Source organism: Diorhabda sublineata, chromosome 3 (genome assembly GCF_026230105.1).
Source record: "Diorhabda sublineata isolate icDioSubl1.1 chromosome 3, icDioSubl1.1, whole genome shotgun sequence".
NCBI lineage: Eukaryota > Metazoa > Arthropoda > Insecta > Coleoptera > Chrysomelidae > Diorhabda > Diorhabda sublineata.
Window position 1 is genome coordinate 17,928,325 of NC_079476.1, and position 26,091 is coordinate 17,954,415.

At 32.4% G+C, this 26,091-nt stretch overlaps 1 protein-coding gene across 1 annotated transcript; it reads left to right on the forward strand.

Annotated features, from left to right (window-relative positions):
- The first annotated feature begins 382 nt into the window (after nt 1-382).
- Nucleotides 383-25,687, forward strand: LOC130441690 (cuticle protein 65-like). The gene is made up of 3 exons (XM_056775474.1): nt 383-481; nt 24,986-25,142; nt 25,194-25,687. The coding sequence occupies exons 1-3, from the start codon at nt 383-385 to the stop codon at nt 25,685-25,687; spliced, it is 750 nt and encodes a 249-aa protein (XP_056631452.1).
- Nucleotides 25,688-26,091: the final 404 nt, after the last annotated feature.

A 26,091-nucleotide genomic window follows, 5' to 3' on the forward strand; every position in this document is an offset into this window, starting at 1 on the left:
AAGATCAACTTACAGTTGATATCACGCAACAAAATCTTCACTTGCAGTTTTTGGCAGGTTAATATTGCATTTGTTATCCATTTTATTTACCTGATTTGACTATGTGGTATTTTTCTATTTAAAGAAACACTCACTTGTCGAGAATTTTGAGCTTTCAAGTTGTAAAAGCTTCGGTTATAAAAGTGTAATGATGTAGATGATAATTTCTTTGAACGTAAATAAAAATATTTGTAGGTTCTTTATATTTCAAAATATATATCATCAGCCTCATTCACTACATTTGGCAGATGACCAGGTAGTAGTTTCACAAGACAAAGTTGATTTGGTCTCTATGATTCGTCCACTAATAACAGAATATGATGAATGGGGATAGAAGGTCAAAATGCAAAAATCCAAGTATATCTGTGACCGATCAAAAACAAAAGATTTACAACTTGAAGACGAAAGACAAATACCGGCTACTGAAGAAGTCATATTTTTGGTAAAAAAAATCACCAGCAGCGGCAGAACGTGACTAAAAATAGAGAAACAAATAATTAAAGAGAAAAAAATTTCAAGATCGTTGTTGTATATGAATGTGAAACGTGGCAGCTGATGTCAACAATACTATTATCCCTAAAAATGGATTTTTGGCGGAGAGCAGCAGAAATTTCAATGCAATATATTCCAAATATCACAATACGAAAAATATTGGATGTTAGGGAAACAATATCCATGAAAAGCAACTCTGCTGATATGGACATGTGCAGGGTATGAGTGATTATAGAACACTAACACAAATGATAAATTTAAAGCCACTGGAACGTCCAAAACAAGGAAGACCGACTGTGATACAGTTAAGTACGTCCTTTCTCCTTTGAGATATCAATTTGAAAATTTTTTTACATTTTAAAATTATTTACAATCTTACAGGATGTTACAGAATGCTATGCCATATCAAAATGGAGCACCAATTTGGAATCAACTTGACTCCCTCATTACAATAATATCGGGTTGTGATGTGTTCTACAAGGTATTTAAAAAGTTACAACTGATTTTCCATAAGAATCTTAACAAGTTCAATACCCTGTACAATGTAAGAGAAATCCAATCTGGCCAAAGCATTCGAATATAAGTTAAAACTCTGGACAATTGATGATATCGTTGATAGTTATTAAATCTGATAGAGGACGAATCCAAATACTAATACACTATTTTCTGTTTTTTCAAATAAATCACCTTGATTTTATCTGAATTTAGAAAAGTACTACATCATTCAATTTTTGTCCTCTAATTTCTGTATATGTAAGATTATTAGCTCTTGAGATATTTTGATTTTTCTGTGCAAAACAATGATTATGTACCTATATCTAATAATTAAACAATTAATTGTGACATGGCTATGAATTATCTGTCAAGAGCTGACATATATTCACTACAGTATAAATATACGTCTTGATTATCACAATAAATGCTCGAAATGACCTCCAAAGACATCTATGGATGCTTGAAAGCGTTGCATCCATGAGCATGAACTAAATTGTATAGTATTATGTGAACAGTTCATATAATATATTATTTGAATACTCTACCTCTTTCTATGTGAGTTTATTATGAAACAAAGCTATTCTTAACGGCACTGTAATAATAATTATATCAAGTTTTGACAACATATTCATAAAATGTATACCAATGTTCGCTTACTTCCATTCAAGGAAATCTATAAAACGTGAATATATCAAAATAGTATGAACGTGACTCCACCTCTGAATATTCTTAAAAATTTTCAAATAAATTCAATCTCGAAATACGTACTATGTTATATATTAAATGGTACTGCCTAGGACTAATACTGTTAATCTTATTTGTAAGAAACTATTGGAGGAGTATATTAAATTATATATGTATTTCTTCTAGGTAATCATAATTTAAAATATACTGAACGACAAAATACTATTTATGAAAATATGATTTCGTATACACGTATTCATAAAATAGTTTGTTAATTTCGCTTCAAATTTGCTTTACTAGATATATTTTCATTTAGAATGAATATTTAATTCTATATCTATATTCACGTGATGTTTTTCAAATACTCTTAAGCCTATGTCAGTATATAAATTGCTCTATTGATCTTATATAAATATCTCTGCACACCGTATTTTGTAAATTATATTGAGTGAAGATAGTTCAATAGTAAATTAAGAACTATAAGCCACTTAAGTTTAGAGATGGCAACAATGATTTGAATATGTCAAATCTGACAACTTATTACATAATTCGCATCAACCGTTTACTGGTTATTAGCGATTCAGTAAAAATTAAGTGTTTTATCTATAAATATTTGTTCAATATTTATAAATATAAATGTTGTTAGGTTCGAGATCTGTTTAAGGTAACTTTTAAGGTAAGTAATATTATACTTAGGTCCTATAATTTCACGTATTGTTCCGAGTGGTAGATTTGATGATGATCTTTCTAGCTATAATAAAATTTGGCATTTTTAATGATGAGCGAGTTGTTATACGAATTCTATTTGAGTAGTTTGTAAATACTTAGATAATTGATCAGAAAATGTAATAAAATTTTCCTGCGACGATTTTCTATGACTTCTCTACAGGATGAATTTCGATCGAAACCAACTGTTGTGAGAGAAAACATCGATGATTTGCGTGAACTGATATTGCAAGATCAAAGATCATCATGTGACATACCGTGAGATTGATGCATACTTATACATTGCTCTCGCATACATTCAATATTGCATAGACATTTGGCTGTAAAAAAAATTTCTTTCGCATTGGATACGGCATTATTTGACAATTGCTTGGAAAAGGTAGTATCGATTGATACAAATAACGCTGAAAAAATTCAATCGTGCTGCTCCAAGAGATGTTCAAAAAATCGTGACAAGCGACGAATCATGGATCTATGCATATGAACCCAAACAAAGCCACAATCGATTTTATAGTTCTTCCAACAAAACAAACAAAAGTTGTTGGCGCACGAAGCAATTGGTTTCCTTTTTTTTTGGAATAACTCGAAATGACCCATGAAAACATTTTTGGACAGTCAAAACAGAATTGATGAATTCTTCCTATTTCCGTAGATCAAAAATAAATTGCGACTTCATACGTTTTTCTAAACCTGAAGAAATGATTGATGCGTACGAATCACTTGCTTCGACAATTGGTTCAAACGCATGCAAAAGTATGATCTTGATTGAAATATTTGGAAAAATAATATGAATATTTGTTTTCTTTTGTCTGCCTCAAAACTTAAGTAGTAACCCTCGTTTTTCATGGAAAGTTTTCCAATTCTTCACCTATCAGTAACAATTAGTAAAACAGATGAGTGAGTTTAATCTAATGAGGCAGATAAAGAAGCAGCTGGGCCATTCCATTCGCGCGGGTGTAATATTTAGAGACATGTTTTAGTTTCATGTGATTAATAAAAAACATTTTCAATTGAATAAAATTTTTGAAGGATCACATTTCAATGTTCTGCTAATATTTGTTCATAAGAATATGAAAATGTTTTAAAAGCTAGAAGAAATGTCCAAATTGCCATTGTGGGTGCAAAAGATTTAGTTCAACCATTCTTGATCGACAAAAATTTAACAATCTGTTAATTGTGATACATTGTGATACGTTTCAAAAAATATTTAAGAAACACGAAAACAAAGTAAAAACTCCAAAGAAAAAATAAGAAGTAGTTATTTATGCAATAAGTGAGTAAATTAATACTTTTTTTTCACGAGTAGGCCGGTTCGACCAAATCCTACTAGTGATAAAAAAGTTAATTCACTCACGAGTTTCATACAAAGTCTTTTGTACGTGCGTAGTTTTTTGGATTAGGTAAATTCGAATATGTTGCGATAAGCCAGGGAATTTTTGAAAAGGTATTGATACCTACGACTGAGTTTTGCATTTTCCATTTCTATACTGCAAAAAGAAATGATATGTTTTGATATTTATCAGTCGTTGGTTTTTATATTTTTTATAAATATTTAACAAGTTCAATCTATTGTCAGATATTTCACCAATAACAGTAAATCGACGTTGAACATGAGTTTTATTATCAGGTACTGTGATAATTAAAAAAATTCCGGTATTATTAATATCAATTTATATAATTCCTCTCTTCGCAGAGCTCCTAAGATTTTGAATATTAAAGCAACCTGAAAGATGTTACAAATAATATCCAATCTTAAAATTAAAATTTTTTGTGTCATACCATATGCATGAGATAATGATCGTCTAGAGCTTGCAATAGAAACTTATTAATTTCTTCGCGAGCAAATGTTTTAAATTTTTTCGATGTATAGCCAACTGATTTATTTTTCAAATATGAGTTTCGAGTCTTTATTTACTATAAGGGTGCCTTTCAGTTTCGAATAAGTCGTCCACATTTTGAATTTAGTTTCAAAGTAAGCTAGTAGCAATCGTTTTGTGAAGCTGTTTATGCTTTTGTAGTAAGCCACTCCATAAAAGAATTATATTTCTTTAAATACTTTCTCTGTTATGCAAAAACGTGTAAACATTATCCGCTACAATACTTTTTTCACGATTTTTGAACGATTCAAGAATCACATTCCTAATGAATGCAAATGAATGAAAAAAAAACGTGAATATTATAACGGACGTAGAAAAAAACAATTAAGTCACGAAATGGCGGGTGCAACCAGTTTAATTGATGGGTATATAAACATCAATTTAACTTATAAAGGAATAAAATAGAGGAACAAACAAAATTAGTACACTTTACTGTCGTTTCTATTTCATGACTTCATATTTTATCTGACGCTTCCAATTTCGCGATAATCTATTCACATCGCTATGCTTTGTCATGAATTTCTCTAAAAATTTCAAAAGGCTTCTTGTATTCTCATAATCTTGGTCTGGATTTTCGTTCTGTTATTGTTCTCACATTTTTTATGCCAGCAATTTGCCTGTTAATATCGTCTCTATTACAAAAATCAATTTCTTCCCCTCATCTGGTAACTTCCAAGGCACTTTTATCAAATGCAGCAATATGAAATTTGGAATCAATTTTTCACAACCTCTACCGGTTTGGTGGGACTAGTTGATAAATTATGTTCTATTTTCGCCACTAGTGTGTGAAGACTGTTGTGTCTAATGCATGTTTGTTAATTTGTTATTCTTTACTCCACTTTATTCTCCTACATTTTTCCTTTGATCCTGATTCCAACAAATCTACATCTGTCTCCATTTTCTTTTTCAATAATCAAATCGACAGGAAACTCCCAACTTCTGCTCATATTTCTACGAAGCAGTCGCCTTGTGCTGCTCTGTTCTCATTTCATCTGATATTTCTGTGGAACAAACTGAATATGATTGTTATTGTTAGCCAAGGTGAGTGACAAAAAGTTGCACCCGCGATCTAGCATTAAGATCGCATTTGCAACCAATTGATGATTTATTTCAATCCTACAATCACTACGCTCTTAAAATCTATCAATTTATGTTTCGATTTCGGCTCACTTCTATAAATTTTCAGAATGTTTAGTCTTAATTTCTGTAAGAAAAGTAAAGTTTCCTATCTTTTGTATCCCAGTGTATTCCAGCACTCAATAATTGATAATAAATACATTCATTTTTTGAAACAGACAGGTAAATCAATATTGTCAGTTCAAGTTTGATGGGTAAAACATAACCTTAATGTGTTAGTAACAGCTATTTCGAGTCAGTCTTGCTAGGTATGATTTTCAGGTCATACCAACTGTTTGGATCGCAATATTTGCAATCAAATACAAATTTAATACAAAAAATGATGTGGAAAAAATTTATTTAATGTGAAATTTCGACTTTCTCCTTTATACTTCGCAGAAAAAACAAATGAAAACGTGATTAAAAAATTAATGTTAGGAATCGTCTTTAGCGGGATAGCCTAGCTATCTGAAATATGAAATTTGCTTGTATTATTAAAAAATGAATGTCCTGCATATATTATTCCTTAAAAAATAACTGCATATTTCAAATTTGCTAATCATATAATTGCACAAGAAGAGATTGATAAAAAACAATGATGTAACCATGGACTAGTTTATATTGAGTCGCGTTGACCTCCTATCTCCTTAAGATCTAATTTATTAGAAGGTATTGTATGTCGTTGTTGATTTAATTACACAAAAACAAATTTTAGAACAAAAAAAGTCAGGATAATCCTTTAGTTCGAAATTAGATACCTTTAAAACAAGATCCTAGTGAATGACTGATTAAATACAATGACAATAAAGTTTTTGACAAATCTCGATATTATAAATAATATTTTTAGGCGATGCCATCTGAAAGTTTTTCGTTCCGTATTCATTCACAACTGAAAGTTGCTTTTTGAGTGTTCCATGTAATGAAAGTGACAGTTCCCTACTGCAAAACACTTTCCGAACGCTCTGGAGTAGACAACTTTAACTTTCTCAAATGTGACTCTAGCCACTTCAATGTTGACAGTTTCACTTCGTTTATTTTGCATAACCTGGAATTTTTAATTTAATATTATCCGAAGTTTTGTCTAAATTAATAAATAAAATGAATGATGATGAAAAACATCAGCGATGAAGAGTTACTCGAATCCACGCCAACTGATGTCACCAAAGAAGCAATACGGCCGTTCTTAATTCATTGCCGGATAAATCTCGTGCAAGGTGCGAAAAATAGTACTTATGAAGTGGTGTCACCATAAAAGAGCAAAAACTCAACGAAAAACGTAGTGCTCGCTTATTTTTCAGAAAAATCTAGATCTCTGGAGAAGTTCTAGTTTATGGTCTACTATCTCGATAATTAAAAGTTCTCTCTAAAACAAGATGTTCACATCAACAAATATCCAAAACTCATCAATTTCCTGAAGAAACAAAACCAAGGGTAAACTGCAAAAAAATCAAAAGCCTTAACCAGAGAAAATATAATTCTTGTTACATTCTTATGCGTCGTCTAAAAAATGTTATCTACGCTGCGGCTGAAATACTACTTTATTGGACTCCGCCTTGCTTCGCTTGCTCGCAAACTTCAGACTCGTCCAACAAAGTAGCACTTTCAGTCCTTGGCATATAAAATTATTATTTTTTACTGTACTGTAAAGTCGACTTTAAGGCTCATTCAGACAATGACATTTTATGTCGTGGCACCTAATGCCGTGACGTGAATGACGCAACAATGCATTGTCTGAACAGTTGAATGTCTCGATGTCATGATGTCGTGACACTAATGCCGCATATCAAAAATTTTTGATGTACGACATCGTGACAGCGGCGATGTCGTGGCAGTGACATCAAATGTCCCGCTTGTTTCATCGTTTGATATACTTACAAATTTGGAATGTTACTAGCAATACCCTTGTCCTTTTCAGCATTTAAGGATAGAAATAAATGGGATTAAACGGAAGAAGCGCTTTTGAACATTTAAATTAGAAAATGTGAAAGCACTGAGAGTAAAAATTAGATCAATTCGAGGAACATACACAATGATTTCGAAAGGCGAAAAAATCAATTAAAACTGGTTCTGGTGTTGATGAAATTTATAAGCTCAAGTCCCACTGGTATAATTTTGCTCACTCCTTCCTTTCCAAAAACAAAGAATTTGAACTGCAAATTACAAAAAGACTTGGGGTCCTCCAATTGCAATCCCTCATCAGTGTTCCTGATGCACCTAATATGTACCTACGTCTAATATACTTTCTCACTCACACTCGCCTTTTTTATTTTTTGCCTCAACTTCAAATTAATTGGTTCCTCTAATACATTTGCTACTGCAGTTACGAGCTCCGCCATTTCTGATAATAGTATGTCGCAACACACGTGTTGGTACATGCGAACACTTAGTGTCATAATGTCGAATGTCAAACGCTATCACAGCATTTGAGGCCTTGATATAAATGTCACCGTCTGAACGAGCCTTTACAGTACTAATTTGAGTCTGGCAAATGGCACTTCACGGTTCACAATGTTACCTTAATGACTTCAGTTAAGTTCTATTTTTTTAGATAATAAGAGAATAATCAATATTAATGTCCCGAGTGCATGTCAAATTGTCGATAATTTAATTTTCTCGAGTGCGCGAATGCGCACGAGAGGAAATTATGAGACAATTTGACATGCACGAGAGGGCATTTTGGCAGACTATTTCCTGAGAAAAATTTAATTTAAAATAAACAATAATTGTTCCTTTTCTTAAAATATAAAATTAAAACCAAATGATGTTTATTAATCCTACACGAAAATTTGGCACTAGTGCAAATTATCGATAATTTGCACTAGTGCAGTATTATCGCTGAAATTTGATCGTTGCTAGGTAGACATAAAATATTACAGCTTTTTGGTTGGCTTAAATTTTTCGAAGGAAATAGTCAGAGAAATTATATTTCAGTAAAATTGTCAAATTTGATATATTTTGATATAATTTTGCTTTTCCTTTAAAACCGAAAACAGTATGAAAAAAAATCGATTTGATATTCTTGACTCGGCTCCTTCGTCGCCTCGTCCATAAACATCTGTCTCGTACCGTTCTAAATCACTTCTTTGACTTAAAACGTAAATAACTAAATAAATATTATACGATAATTTTAGAAAGTATTAAAGTATTGTGACCCCTGTTTTACTGTTTATCGTGGGAAGGTGGAGTATAGGGGTTCTTGAAAACAGCCAATTTTTTTTGTAATAAATAAATGACCATAATGAAAATTTTGCAAGCATTCAAAAAAAAACACAATTTAGTCGTGTGAATATGAAACTTTGCAGCTCCAGACTGCCAGTTTGTTTAAAGCTAATCGTACTACGTGTTTAAATAACTTGAACTCTTTTTCTTCAATTATTTTTTTGAAAATAATATCTAGCTACTATTTAAATCCTTTAGTAAAAAAATGAGATCAATTCTTCATTTAACTTTTTTCATCATTACATTTTTTGTGTCTACTGTGTAGAATTTTGGGGCTATGGAGTTTAAGACTAAAGCAGAAGATATAGAAAAATATGACAGTTAATTTTCAAATATTACTATTAACTTAATATATTCAATGATTTTCTGTTTTCACTCATACGCTTCGTGATGCAGGAAGTAGACAGAGTGTTAATTATTTCACGATGTTTAAACCTTGGCCATAGAACAAATAATGTATTGTTGCAACAACCATATAAATGAGATTAACGTAATTAAATGGACTAGTATAATATCGATCGTATTGCCTAATAGAAATGTCTTTAGATATACATATACGCGAACTTGATTTATGCACAGAATCGCGAGTATTAACTAGACTTTTCTATTTATAGGGTGATTATATGAATCTCTCTTCAAATAAAAAATTCTATGGGAAGTAAATTATATTAGTGGATTATAAACAAAGGCTTAATGCGAAATAATCACGAAATATCATGCTAAGAATAAAATTACTAACACAGAATGCATATACGAGTATGAAGTAGAAAAAAGGATTTTCAGATTAAACGATGTGGAGCAGCTGAACTTGTTTTATTAACAAAGTTTCGCATTCTCTTATTTTTATATAGTAATATTAACATTGCAATTAAAACAGTTGCTTATGTGGACTCCTTGAGAAGATAACGAATTTCTTAAACTATCTTGACATGTATTCATGTAGGTATCTTCATCCTAAGTGTCGTTTGATCGTCGAAGATCTTCGAAAGGAGTGACCGGTAAAGAGGTACGAGCTACTATTCAGCCTCTTGATAAGTAGATGTTCAGCTTTCGTGCCATCTCCTGGAAGGTCGGCCATGAGGTCTCTTGAAGTTGGTTTGTCATCGTTTGCCCATTTAGTCCATCGATCTTCCATCATTCTATCGACGTGGTCTCTCCAATATCGTCGTCTCGATCTCGTGAATCGTACTTTATCCAGAATTTTCAGATCTTCTCTTATAACTTTGCTCCTAATTTGATTTCATAGGCTCATTCCTTCAATAGTTCTCAATGTTTTTGTTGCATCCCCTGTATATGATTTTACTTTCGGTAGACATATTTAAGTCCAGCAGATTGACAGATATTTCTTAGGCCTTTTTTACTTGGGTTAGTAATTCTTGTTGAAAGTTTTTGGATCTAGTGATCTCGACTCCTAAGAATTTACATTGCATATACCAGTCAATGGGGTTGTCCACAGCTATTTTATATCTTGTAGGCTCTTTTGCTTTCACTATTGATGTTGTTTAGATATCTGCATATTGAGGTTTTTCACTGTTATTTGGATCCTATATGGCAAACCCTGTAGGTCATCTACTTTATCGGCTATTACGTTCTATTACTGTTATTTGAACTCTATCAAATGCTTTCTGGAGATCGAAAAAACAAACGAACAGTGATTTTTGATATTATATGGATGTTTCAGTCATTTGCCTGAGGATGAAAATTGCGTTTATTGCTTATCTTATTTCTTGTTGCTCTTATTTCTATTTTATTCCTTTATTGATTACATTACATAGTTTGAAGGGATCCAAAAACTACGCTAGTCATTGATTTTCGTATCCGCATTAGCAACGAATTTTCTTATTCTTTTGTTTCATGTGACTTCAAACTGCACAGCTCTTCACTACGACAGACAACAAACAGACAACAAATACATCAACAATCAATGCCACGTTCATCCTCATATAATAGATAACTGGAGATTCATTGAAAAATTTATGGATTTCTTCTCTTTTATTTCTTTGGACGATACCCCACGTATTGTCTCCTCTTAGATTCACACTTCTATAAGTCTTTTATGTGCAATATCATACTGTTGTTTCGATTTCTGAGGCAGCAGATCCAATACCGTTCTGTTCGATGTCCAACGGCTTCGGCGTGGAATTCGGCACACCCAAGCTCAGTTTCAGTTTCGAATTCTTCACTATTTATATTTGATGTTACAGTACAATGTTTGATTGTTCTGATCTACAAATATCGTTATTAGGTAATTCATTTTTCTAAAGCAATATAGAATCAAATTCTGTATTTTGTTATTTGAGTTTCTTTTAATATCAATATTTTCTTGATATACCAAGGGTTTCCCACTAAAATATGTCAAATTTCAATCTTAAGCCTGTCAGAATTTACAAGTAAAGTTGAAAAGATATATACCCACCCCTTGCATGTATATCATTTTTTATTTTCAAACTTCGGCAATTCCACCTTCATTCTGGAATTAGATTGCCAATACATTTTAAATATAATTGTACGCAATTTGACGAATTTATGAGGGGCAATTTGCCATTAAAAATGTGTTTTTAATAACCCTTGGTAGTTATCAGTCAAATTTATCAAAAAATCTATTCAAAATTAGAGGAAACACAAATATTATTGCAAAATATTTATTTGACACATAATATAGTGACTTTGACAAAAATAACCTCAAAATAAAACACAGATTCATCTTGAACTCAACTAGCTGTAGCTTGTAGTCCATATAGCGTGAAGAGTCCAATTTTCTCATAAATTCTCTTGGCATGGCTAAAATAAAAACATACTTACCAAGTAGTTGAGTAAAAACACCAAAAAACCAAACAATATATTAGTCGGCTCAGTTTTTGAAGGAAATATGAAGATTATGTAGGTAAATACATAAAAGACAGAATGTGGCGGACCGTATTATTACATTTATTAAGAAAATATATTAAAAATGTGGGGTGAGTTTGTCATCGATGATTATTGGAAATATTTTGAACATGGCAGCATGGCATATACGCTTCAGAAGACATAACTACATATCTGTGGACAAGCTTCTCAATACCTTTTCCAGAGAAAGCTGTCGCCAATTAATGCAGGTAGTCCTTGACGTTTGTTTGAAGGTCCTCATTGATTTGAAAGTGTCTCTCACCAAGTCAGTTCAGGAAAAAGATAAAAGCAGTAATGGTAAATCTGTGATTTTCTTTAACCATTTTGTCAACTCGTTGAATCTGGTCATCTGAAACGAAAGATTTGCGTCTTGGCTTCCTTCATCATACACATCATCACGGCCCTCTTTTGACAACATTCACGCACAACACCATTACTCATGAAGTTTTACCCATACACACGATTCATTCTCCGATGGCCTTCAACCTGTAGAAAACGAATCACACTTCGCAATTCACACTTGGCGGGAGCATCAATAATGGCGGACATGTTTACGTGGCTGTAGCACAACGCCGACTGACGCCTGAATGTCAACAATGGAGGAGTGTGTAGTGCGAAAGCTTCGCAGTCGCCTACAGCACATGCCCGCTTTCTTATGCCCGCTGCAGCGTCTGCACGGAGCGATAGGAGTTTGAAAAAAAAGGCCCTCGTTTGATATACGTATAAATGATGGTGGAGCTGAAGAATTCACTACGTTCTTAAGGAGTTTTATGTAAAATCCTACTTTCAACATTTGTATCATAAATAACTATTTTCATCAACTCTTGAAAATAATAGAATTTGAATCATGCTATCTTGACACTTGACAAGTGTATTTATTTTGTGATATTGGACACAGTGTCTAATTTAAGTGATTCTTGCGTATAAGTTCTTAAAAAATTTAATACTTTAAGTCGAAATCTTGACACTTTAAAAAAGAAAGTCTAAGACAAGTGTTTTGCATCCATAAACCTGTTCCTTTATTACCATCGAATGCAGGAATTTGTAGCGTAAAAATGTTATGATATGTTATGATTGTTTAAAACAGTTTTACTGTTTTATTATGTTGCAAGATATGATGAATAGAATGCATAAATTGGCATGTGAAAGTTACCAGGACAGAACAAAATTATTAACTGTTAACATTTTTTTGGTAAACTGTAAGTTGACAATATCAGGGCAAAAATTCATTAACATAAAATATAAATAAAAGGCATTATTTGATTATAAAGTACAAATCACGTATTGGGCTTGTAGCTCTTCCAGACGTCAGAATTGGAGTTTATATTGATTTATATTCATATCCACCAGGATACTTGTTGATAGAGATATATGTAAATTTCCAAGGCGGCATTCTGATTCTTAGTTTCTTAGTAGTACAGATCATTAATTTCAAATTAAATTTGAGATTACTGCTTACAGTATAACATATTCCCTGTACCATAATGATGCTAAGAAATCACTTTTATCAATTGGAAAATTGCTATACAAGGATTGGAACGAAAGTTTTGATAAAAAAATTTTCGTACCATGAACGAATTATACGAGAAATTTGAATTAAACAGATAGAAAATTGAATTTAAGAAAAAGAATCTGGGAAGTGTAATATTATATTACACACCGAGGTGGAAAGAATTTAATTACTGTCGAGAGATTAGATATATGATATCGACATGATATCGACAGGAATGAAGCAACCTATTTTGGTTTGTACTCTAAAAAGAACCGCCGCTACGTTACTTGCCAACTGCTGCGGTGCAAATGTACTCCAAATGTACTGCCTTAAGAAGGCTCGGACGATGTAAATCTAGTACTATGGCAGAAGGTTATGTCTCAATAGAGAATGAAACCAAAACTGTCAATATGCTATCCCATTGTGCCATGTCTTCTGAAGCTGTTGCAAGTAGTTCACAAACCTCAGTCATTCAACAGCAAAGAAATTTGTCGACAAAAAGAGCTAACTGTTGGAGATGGCAGCACTGGTACTGACCTAAATATTCCTATAAACGCTTGTATTAAATCAAATTTAACCATTAATTTCAATGAGTAATTTGTTGTATTTCAGTTCATTGTTGGTTTTTATTGTTTTCCATTAAATAGGTATTATAATATTTGTCACTGTGTCATATTTTTAAATATGAAAAATATTCATCTAGAATAGATGAGAAAAATTTTAACGATCACAATATTTTAGAATGGAAATGAGGGCGGTAGGTAGAGGTGTGTATGACAGCATTGCATATATGGTTGTAAATAAAGATTAGGGGAAAGTATGGAAAATATCGAAAGTATGAACACCAAATTTATTTTCTTCCACGTTTTAAACCTTTTTATATGATTTTCTGGATAATTTGTTTTGATTTTATGTTTTTTTCCTATGAAAATATAAGTTCAAAATCGACAGTTCGACCTATTTCGGTCTTTATTAGAATATGACTTGCGACCGACTATTTGCAAAAAATTCATTTTTCTTGGAAAAATACATTTCTGATTTGATTTATTTTTTATTTTTATAGTAATTATGAAGGTGATCTATTGATCAATATAAATACGCAAATTGTCAATGTCGAGTAATATTTTTATAAAGATCGAAGTAGGTCGAATCATCAATTTTTACTTGTTTATTTTAAATTGATTTTCCTAGAAAAAAGACGTGAAATTGAGATAAACAATCACGAAAGACCATAGTTATTTGTATGCCAAGGACTGAAAGTGCTACTTTTTGGGACGAGTCTGAAAATTGCGAGACGAGAGAAGCGAGGCAAACAAAGTAGTATTTCAGCACACAACATTTTTTAGACGACGCATAAGAATGTAACAAGAATTCTATAATATTTTCACTGCTTAAAATTTTTGATTTTTTGCAGTGTAGCCTTTGTTTTGTTTCTTCAGGAAATTGATGAGTTTTGGATATTTGTTGATTTGAACATCTTGTTTTATTGCGGGAGTACTTTTAATCATCGAGAATGTAGACCATAAAGTAGAACTTCTCCAGAGATCAAGATTTTTCTGAATTAGCGAGCACTACGTTTTCCGTTGGGTTTTTCGCCTTTTTCTGGTGACACCATCATAAGGAGCTCGAACTGTTTTTCGTACCTTGCACGAGATTTATCCGGCAACGAATTAAGAACAGCCGCATTGCTTTCTTCGGTGAGATCAGGTGGCGTATATTCGAGTAAATGTTCATCGCTGATGTTTTATTTTTCATCATCATTGATTGTTTTTCATGAAATTAAAAATTAAAAATTGTCAACATTGAAGTGGCTAGAGGAAGTTAAAGGAAGTTAAGGAAGTTAAAGTTGTCCACTTCAGAGCGTGCCGAAAGTGTTTTGCAATACGGAACTTTCAGTACAAAACGCAACTTTCGGTATATAAATGAATACAGAACGAACAACTTTCAGATGGCGTCGTCTAAAAAAATTATTTGAAAGATGAAGATAAAAACTAAAGTATGCACTTTCTAGAAAAAATAAGATTGTGATATTTACACTGTTGAGAGGAGATCCGTCGTTCAAATGATATGTTACTTTTCCTGTTGAGTAATTTTCATTTCATTCCATTTTCAATTGGAATTTCTTCAATAGATACTAATAATGACATTTCAATGTAATTTGGGTGTTTAATAATAAATAATACTTTAAACAAAGTAGAAACGCGCAAGAATTAAATAAAAAAATAGAATAAAGACTCACCAAATGTTAAAAAGTTTCTTTGAACGACTAATTGATATGATAAAAAGTAGATCACAGTATCTATTTGGTTAGGTTAGGTTTCACATAAATCCTTAAATAATAGTCCGACCTTCGTACAATGATGTTCCGTTGACAAAATCTAGATCTTATTTTATTGATCTGGTTAATAACAACAAGAAATTCAAAAATGCAGTTTTTCCATAAAAGCGAGAATATTGCAAAGTATTAGGTAATATTATATTTGAGAAACATGTAAGATTCATTACAAATGTGTCTTAAAAACGCGGGGAAAGTGTTTCATTATGAGATATCCTGTTAGTATTTTTTACATGAGTAATTTTTTTTATAGTAACTGATGGAAATCTAGTCTTTCCTTGTATGGACTATATTGTACAATCGATTTTCATCAAATATTCGCAATTGATTACCTCGCATTATAATTCTTTTAACGTTATCGTATCTAGTCATACTATACAAAAAACAATCTTTTGAAAACACTTATCAGGAAACGCCAATTTTATTACGATTTGACTCAATATTGTTATTTATCTGTCAATATTGATGAGATGAAATGATTATATTCATAACAACATTATTCATAGTACGAAAGTGATCGGCCAGGGAGTTTCAAGCCTTCTGATAGTCTCCTAGTTGCCTTACTTGACATTACCATAGACTGTTATCAGAGGCTTCGGCTGCAATCTTTTGACTTGATTAGGCTAGCTCACCGCATTTGTAAGAAAGATGAGCACTCACAGATAACGTGGTATATTGTTTCTTTCGCCTCCATGCACTAGCAGCACTCTGAGTCATAATTAAGTGTAGCAGCTGTTTTATAAGAGATACATCTACATATGTATGCCTTAGCTTGTCTAGGTATCTCAAACCATCTCTGTCTTGTAAGCAAATCGTGGAAAGACGTAATAACAACACTTTTTTCTATGCAAATTTCAATTTTTTTGGTCCAGTGAGGACTTGCTCATACTTCAGTATAAGCTTTAGAGTAGAGTAGAATATTTCGGCCGTTATGTCTCGTATTATACAGCTCTTGCTGTCTAATCAGATTGAGATTACTATATTTCTATGGAGTCTATTCAGGATTTTCCACTATCAGTTTGGTCCCTGAATTAAAGCTATAACAGTAGAACATGTTAATAGGTTAATCGAGCCAATCAAGATCTTAATGCTAAAAGATACTGTCCTGCAGGACTCCTACACATATCTTCAACCATGGATAGGGTCCTTCTTCTTCACTACTTTCAGATACCTAGCTTATATTTTTGAAAAGACTTTTCCTCGTTATGCGTAACATTAAATATAACAACCTACAGCCCATGATATATCTCTTCTACATTACAGACTTGTCAGGAACAAGAGCTACCGATATCAATAACTGCCAACAAAACTCTCCCCACATAAACTTAATTTTGGCATCGGTTAACCTACAAAATAATATAAATAAAATATGAAGTTGAATGAAAATATGGTATATCAAAGTTGATGGAAAAAAAATCTACTCACAAGGCATTGATATGTCCCGCAATGAGCGTCGGCAATTCGAAGATATATATCCAACTCAAACAACTTAACATAAAACAAAATCAAATATACTAGCTTAATGATCGTAACTCCAAAGTATCACTAAATAACTGGGTTCTACTTTAAAAAACAATGTTAATACCTTTGAAAACTCACGGCATACAAATACGACGCATTGCTAGCAACTCTAGCATAGAAATATTTCCAACAACATAATTCATCATAGCACCCCTTCAGAATCCATTATAGGAACTATAAATCCATTCAATTTAAAAAACGGAGTTAGTGCATTCTAATAATTGGTTGATTAAATTTTAGTTTGATCTATATTTAGTTATATAATGAAAGAGCTTACAGATTGTTTATTTTGAACACACAGTCATACCATTGGGTGTGAGCATTTTTAATTTTATCTCACTGTATATAGTAGATGATCAAGAGAATTTTGAGGAAATTAAGTTTGTGAACTCTTATTTAGTTGACTTTTGCTAGGTAATGATAACACAATCGCAGCAACATGCAAGAGTCTGCGTAGAGAGCATGGTTCGAAGTCTTAAAGTTGTGATTGTAGCAGCACTAAAACAATTATCCACGGGGAATTTTGCGAAACAGAAACTCACTATAATGCTAAAATATTGTATTTTGGTCTGGAATTGTGCCGAGAAAGTGAACATTCTTGAGAGATTCAAGAAAAACCGAAGGTCATATATACTCAACAGGATATAACTTAAGCGAATTTTTCTTTAAATAAATTATCTTGCCTAACTCCAATTATGTTTTTGTTTCATAACCTACAAACAGATTTGCTCTGAATAATTATGAATTTTCAGGTAAATGTATGATAAAAGAAGGTAAGGCCGTACTAATATATGCTGCACCTAATATGAATAATTTGTTTAATCATTAATGTAAATAAATAAGTTATTTGATTGCTATATATTTATACGAGGACTGTGTGGAAAATGATGAACTTTTTCTGGGAAATTACAAAAATTTCTTGAACGATAATTTTGGAATATTTTCTTTCAATACCTGACAAGAAGAAAGAGAGAGAGAGAGAGAGAGAGAGAGAAATATTTTATTGTCAAAAAATTACTTACAATTTGTAGACAAAAACTTGTAAAAAGCTGAGAAGCAAATAAATAACTAAATGAACCAAAATAAAATAAAATCTAAATATGAGGTATACACAAAAAAAATAACAATCAATAACAGAAGTATCTTTCAAAATGTGCATGTGAAAATTTTCATATGTAATATACATTACATGTATACATTGTCAAATTTAAAAGTATAATGAAACTAACTATATGGCAACCCTAAAGTAGGTAATAATTTATATTAAAAATTAAATACAAAATCAAACCAGTACGTAGTATGCTTCGAATTAAATATTATTATTAGGATAAAAGTCGTTTATAGAGTAGAAGACATTTTCCTTTGAATAAGCCTTCAAATTATCGCGAAATGGGGGAAAATATGTTACAGATTTGATGTCAATTGGGAAATGATTGTGCATTTTTTTCATTGTAAAGTATTGAGCTCTTAACTAATTCTTAATGTAGACTAGGTAGATAAATATCGTGCTCCGCTTAAGTAGCTGTGCAATGATCTTTCCAAAATGAATTAGGCAACCAGATTCAAATATGGAAAAGGAAGGAATAGTCAACCCTTCAACTTCTGTTGGTAAGGTATAACTCTGACCATGGGAGAGGTGTTACCCTGAAACCGTAGTACTCCAATTTGTTGATTAAAATATTATGATGCACACAATCGAAAGGAGAACTAGGAAAACTACAGAAAATTGTTACAGTGAAGTGATGGTTGTTTAGGCTGGAGTAAACATTATTTAGAAGGGAAAATATAAGGGGTTTTCCAATAAGAGGTGTTATTTTGATACTTAAAGAAAAATGCCATTTTTGAGATAAATGATCGGATGTTTATTTCATTATAAAGAGGAAGGTATGCCGTTAATAATGGAACGCAACATCAGCCAAATGGACGCCACGACTGCGCTTACAGGACCATATCCTTTTAATGAAATTTTCCGTAACCAAATTGCAAAGCGGCTGCCCTATGTCCTCGATAGCCTCACGAATTCCATCTTTGAGGTCTTGAATCTATGCTGAACTGTTGGCGTAGACCTTACCTTCCACGTGGCCCCAAAGGAAAAAGTCGCAAGGTGTTAAATCACAAGATCTCGGTGGCCAATTGTGATCACCTCGAGAGATAACACGGTCCGGAAATTTTTCCCGTAAAAGATCGATGGTTTTGTTGCTTGTGTGGCACGTAGCGCCGTCTTGTTGAAAGTAAACGTTGTCCAAATCAATACCATCCAATTCCAGCCATAAAAAATCATTAATCATCTCTCGATAGCGCAATCCATTCACCGTAACTGTTGCTCCAGCCTCATGTTCGAAAAAGTAAAGTCCAATGACACCGCCAGACTATAAAGCGCACCAAACAGTCACGCGTTGAGGATGGAGAGGATTTTCAACAATAACTATTGGGTTTTCCGAGCCCCAGATTCGATAATTTTGTTTATTGACGTAACCACCAAGGTGGAAATGGGCCTCATCAGTTAAGATGATTTTTCGATGAAATTCCGTATCATTTTCATGCATTTCAACGACCCAATCAGCAAAGACACGACGTTGTTGATGATCGGCCGGCTTGAGTTCTTATATTAACTGAACTTTATAGGCCTTACGACCCAAATCTTTATGCAAAATACGGTGTAATGACGTTTGTGGAATGGCTAATTCCAAAGAACGACGAGGAATGGACAAACCTGGGTTTTCTTCAGCACTTTGGGCTACAGCAGCAATATTCTCAGTTGTTCTTGAGCGACGTGCACGGGTTTTATTCTTCACATCACTAACTTGTCCCAAAAGCTCAAATTTTTCCACCAATTTCTGTATTGCGGTCCAAGAAGGTGCTTCACATCGACCCAAAAATGTTTTAGTTTTTAACGAACTGTCTCTGCCAAACTTTCATTATCGTTCATCATCGTTCCATTTTCATTAATGGCGTAGTTTCTACTTGTCAAATGTCAAAAAATGACAGCATCAAAAGTGACATTTACCGAAATAGTGGGCTGTTCAAAATAACACCTCTTATTGGAAAACCCTATTGTATTATTTGTGCATTCATTACTTGTAGATACAAATTTATGGGTGGTGAGAATTTTATACTTGAATCGAAATGATCTCTTTTTGACCAATATTTCTATGATCTCAAATAACGCGAGAAGAAGTGCAATTGGGCGATAATTTGATGCTGGATCTCAAAATGATCACAAAAGTCGCATTATCCATCACTATTATACAGTTCAGAGGATTCATTTGTTCGAACCATTCTTTGAAGATATGAGCATTCATTTTCTCATGGTACGAAACGAGTAGAGTCAAAAGGTCAATGAACCACAACCGTCTGAACTATCTATGTGCTTTATTATTACCAAAATTTATTCGATGAATGACCCTCGTTGATCCTTGTTTCGTCCAAATAAAATATATTCCTTGTAGGGTCTCTTTTCATCCATATAACTGCTTCATAGACTTTCTGGAATACTATTTCCAGCGAAAATATTTTTTCTTTTGAAAGTTTCCTTCGACTATTTTTGGGTAATCCATATTATCTTGAATGTTGGCAGTTTGTCTACTGTCGGTAATTCTTTTCTAAAGAGAATTTTTTGATTTGAAACTTTTTGTTTTCCTGGAGCTTTATGTGCCGCTTGAAGTAGTCCTTCTCAATCAAATAATAATGTTTTGTTATTAATTATTAACGAACGGTTTTTTCGACATTTCATAACCTTTCTTTATTCTTCATAATTACTCTAGAATTTATAATATGGTGCATATTACAACTTGCGCGCTACACCTTAGAAATCTACAATCGTATATTTGGTAAAATTTGTAGTAAAGAGATTTTTGGAAATTGAATGAAATCAAATTTCTTGCCTTTATTGGCAAACAGGTACATATGACAAAACATTTTAATATGTGACTATGTAATCTTTAATACACAGGGCTTTTGGCCTGTCCAAACTTTTTCTACTCTTATGTATAGCTTATGTTTATAAAAGGCCAGTAAAATCCCCAAAAATCCCGTATTATCTAGATTTATGAAAATTATGGGGTATATTCTGTAACAAGGTTTTAAATCAGATTTTATCATTCGCAATTATTTTGTATTGGGAAAAACACTCAACTTCATTGAGACGGGGACCGTACCATTCACATTTTTCCAAAATTCTAAGCATTTATTTGGAAAATTATGGTATTTCTAAGAAATTTCGAAACAGAAAAACGAATATAAAATATATATTGCGTATATAGAATGAAACTCAGCAACGTTCACATTGTTATTTCAAAATCACAAGAACAACACCCTAAACAGTACATATTATTCAATCCTCATTGATCTCGGTCCCTATTTTTTCACAATCCAATTAACGATGCATGTCCACCTTAGTGATCTTAATAGTGAAAGTATAGATGAATCTAATATTTCAAAATGCCCCTACAACTATTTATCCTTAAAAAGAGGGGACAACGCCTTGTTTTATATAAATGATACTTTTGGTTCTCAAACCGCATTCGCCCGTGTTTCAACATCAAAATGAGGATATACCAAGTAAGAATTTATTATTAATATGCTTTTTTTTGGTAATTTTGCAACGATAATATTATGATTTTTAAATAAGCTATTTGTATAATTTTATCGTAAAATTTAAAATTTTTCATATAAAAAAAAGAAAGTTGATCCATTACAGAAAATTAGCATTTCTATATTTTTGAGATGATTCTGAAATAAGATGAATTTAAAAAGTTTCTTAATATCATTCATTTATTATTGACAACACTAAAAATGATAGATAGATGTAGAAAAAGTTTTAGTTACACAAGACCATATGTTTGTTATGGATTTGTTCACAAATATCTCTGTAATAGAATCTGTTTACGTAATTGGATAATGGTTTATTAGATTCTATATAATAATAACTTCATTGTACTAATATCTCCTCTTCGTCTTTATTTTCCGAAATATATCCTACTTTCTTCAAGGAAACATTTAATATTCATTTTACAATCGTCCTCTAGATGATTGGTCGAAGTTCCTCTAACAAGAAGTTACATTCTTCTATTAATGTTAATCCTTTTGATTCTGAATTTACCTTAATTATGTCATATCTTGTGATTGAATGCAATCCTTGAAAGACCCGTGCCACTTTACAAGTGTATTTTTGTTGGCAATACTGTAATAATTTTAATTTCATTTAAATCATTTGTTTGATTTTTTTCGGAATCCTCAACGTATAGTTCATAAAGTAGACGACAGGCAACACTTACAAAACAATTACAGTGTAGTAATTTTAAAATTATTGTCAATGCTTGAGAGTGATATTTTCTATTAAAAAAATTATTTATATAAATATGTACTAGGACTAACATGTAAACAACCTCCGGTATAAAAGTATCCAAAAAATACTTCGATCGTATTCTTTCAGATTCCAATTAGAATAATATATGTCATTTAAAGACAGTTTTTCAATTAATAACGTGATAAAATTGGAAATCGAAGGATATATATTCATTACAATTTCCTCTAAGAATGGAAAATATGAAAAATCCATTATAGAGTATTGGCTATCGAATATTTAATGACTGAATGAACTAAATCTTTTGAATCAATCTTAAACCCCGAGAATAGATGTAAGTTATAAAACTTGCCAATGTCATAAGAATTTAAATCACCTAAACTTCAGTTAATCAATGTTCTACAGAGTGATAGGCTTAATAACTTTTTAATTTTCACACGTTCATCATCATCATCGTTATATAGCTCACAATGGAGCAAAGGGAACTTGTCGATGATTTAGAAACTATGTTGAAAAAAGAGATCTTTACCCTAATGCGTCGTTTGTTAGTTTCATCCAATTTTGTTGAAGATGGCTTTCAATTTCTTCCTATTCTTCAACTATTGGTGTGGCATTTGTCTGTTGCTAGTTTCCGCAATGTATGATTTATTCATTTCCAATTTCTGTTCTCACTCATTACAACTATTTGCTCTTCTTTAATTATATTCTATGCATCTTTTCGGTCCCATATAACAGAAATGGTCTTAGTTTTATTGCACTGGAACTAAGCTGCGTAAATATGAAAGAGGTTTTATTTATCTTCCTACTAATTAGATGGCGCTTTCCGTATCGGTTTTGCAATTACAGAATATCTTTTTTCATTCTTTATGTTTAATCCAACTATGAAGCAAATCGTCATTTCTCTTTGGAGACAGTTTTTTAAGGCCATTATTTGTCTGTAGATACTGCCTTATCAGGAAATAAACTCTTCAGAGCCTGTCCAAGGAAACTGTTAATTATCTTTAGACTGTCTTTTCCAAAAACAAACTGACATGTGTCTTAAGAGGCTGACTTTTTCAAAACCAAACCCACATTTGTCTTTAAAGACTGTCAAAATAAAGTAACAATTATCTTTAGATTCTCTCTTCATCAAAAATAAATCGTCTTATGTTTTTAGAGACTTTTTTTCGCAAACAAACAAACATTCATCTTCAGAGGCTGTCATTTTCCCAATGAAACCAACATTTGCCTTGAAAGTCTGTCAAAATAAATTGACATCATCTTTAGACTCTGTTTATTTTTCAAATAGAACCGACGTGTATCTTTAGAGACTGTTTTTTTTCAGAAACAAACCAACATGTGTCTTTAGAGACTGACTTTTTCATAATCAAACATTTGTCTTAGCGGACTGTCAAAACAAACTGATAATTGTCTTTAGACTCCGTTTTTTTCAAAAATTAACTGACATGTCTTTAGAGACTGTTTTCTTCACTAGCAAACTGACATGTATCTTCAGACACTGACTTTTTCACAATCAAACCAAAATCTGTATTCGCAGACTGTCAAAACAAACTGACAATTGTCTTTAGACTCTATCTTTTCAAAAAATGAACTGACATGTGTCTTTAGAGTCTGTCATTGTCACAAACAAACTGACATTTGTCGTTAAAGACTATCAAAACAAACTGACAATTATCTTTAGACCGACATGTGTTTTCAGAGACTTTTGTTAACAAAAAACCGATATATGTCCTTAGAGTCTGTCTTTTTCACAATAAAACTGACATTTGTGTTCGAAGACTGTCAAAACAAACTGACAGTTGTCTTTTTTCAAAAAAACCACATTGTCCTTAGAGACTTTTCTTAAAAACAATTCAACATGTGTCTTAAGAGCCCGTCTTTTTGAAAATCAAGAAAATCAAGCCTATATTTATCTTTGAAGACTGTCAACGCAAGTTGTCAATTGTCTTTTCTTTAAACTCTGCCCTTTCGAAAAACAAATATATATATATATATATATATATATATATATATGCATATTTTTCGAAAAATAAGCGAAGAGAAATGGATTTTATATATTGCATCTACTTTCTGTCGCAGATGAACACAATAATTGAAAATTTGAATGAAAGCTGTGGTTGAATAATATCTCATTCCAAAAATCAATTCAATTCAATTCAAAGTAAAATCTGCCAAATTGAAAGAAAAAATTCTCTAGTTTTAAAAATCGCCATAAGATTACAGATTATATCAATAAAGCAAAGGCAAACACGGAGTCTGGAAGATTAACTTTTTGAACATAATAGGAAATTTGCTGAATTGTGTAAAGTGTTCAGAGATACACAATAATCACCTAGTATGTTTTATTTCGTTGAATATATAGAATGAGGGTTTCGAAGAAAGTGCTAATTATGACGTGGAGTGTTATTGTAGAATGTTCTGAAAGGCAATTATAAGGTTAAAATGTGAAAATATCATTTGCTTTGTAAGCAAATATGTAATTAAATACTGACGTAATGAAAAGTTAATCAAGAATTGAATTGATATCGGAAATATGACATAATTCAGTTCCAGACATAAACTAGATTGGAAAAATTCATAACTAATATGGTATACATAAGTGTGAACTGTATCAAGAATGTTCCAATAAACGAAAAGGGGCATACATTTAAAGCAGTCTGTTGATTGTATAATTCCTCATGTAACTGTTTAACTTCATTTGTTCCCCAAGCATCTACCGCAACCCTTTTTTCGCCTCCCATATCTGTTAGCTCTGATATTATATAACTCTCGATAATTTTACTTTTAATTCGTTCCAGGCATGCTTAATCTTTGCTGTTTTGACTGTTGTCTCGTGTGGTGAGACAGTAGATAACAAAAAGACTAAAAGAGGCCTTCTTGGACTCGGATACGGCTCTGGATTTGGCCATTTAGGATCAGGCAATTATGCCTTTTCCGGAGGTTACGGCTTAGCAGGTATATCACCAATATTCTATTGAAAACCGTATATTTATTATATGTTTCCAGGTTACGGCGGTGGTCTAGGCTTAGCCAGAGCAGGTTCTAGTTTATCCCTCGGAGGATATGGATATGGCGGAGATACCAGCTCACATACTGTTACAACTATAAACAGGCCAGTAGCTGTTCCATACCCACAACCAGTACCAGTTCGTGTAGATCGCCCTGTAGCAGTGCCAGTACCTCATCCCGTACCCGTCGATGTTCCACGTCCATACCCAGTACCTGTTCCGCAGCCGTATCCCGTTACTGTCACAAGAACCGTACCAGTTGAGGTACCACGAGCTGTTCCTGTACCTCATCCAGTACCTGTTCCAATTTCGATACCACAACCTGTCGCTGTTGGAGTTTCCGCTCCGGCGATTTCCTTTGGATCTGGATTAGGATTTGGAGGAGGATACGGACGTGGATATGGTTCTACCTATGGAAGTTCTTATTTTGGTCACGGGTTGGATTTAGGTTTTGGTAGTAGTAAAGGAATTGTTTTGGGTAAAGGATGGTGAATTGATAGTTTTAGTTGACATGTTCTGTATATAGTTATAGGAAGCAAATAGAAATTGAATTATTTTTTTTGTATTATTTCAATAAACTTGGGCATACCATAGATTGGGGTAAAATTAATGGTTTTAATATAAGCATATTGCTTAGGAAATAATCCAATTTTACAATGAATTCAAAGAAAATGATTGAAAATGAAGAAATGCAACGTTCACTTTTATAATTTTTGGGGGAATTGTGGATATCCTCAACATCTACTCCTGGATATGGTTCTCTTCTTCTTTATTCTTCTGCGTCTCTAGTTCTCAAAGATTCTACCGAATTATCTATAATGTTGTACGTTCATTATTGAACAAATGTGCAAAAATATCATTTCATTCCGCATCTTCTAAGATAAGATTTTATCACA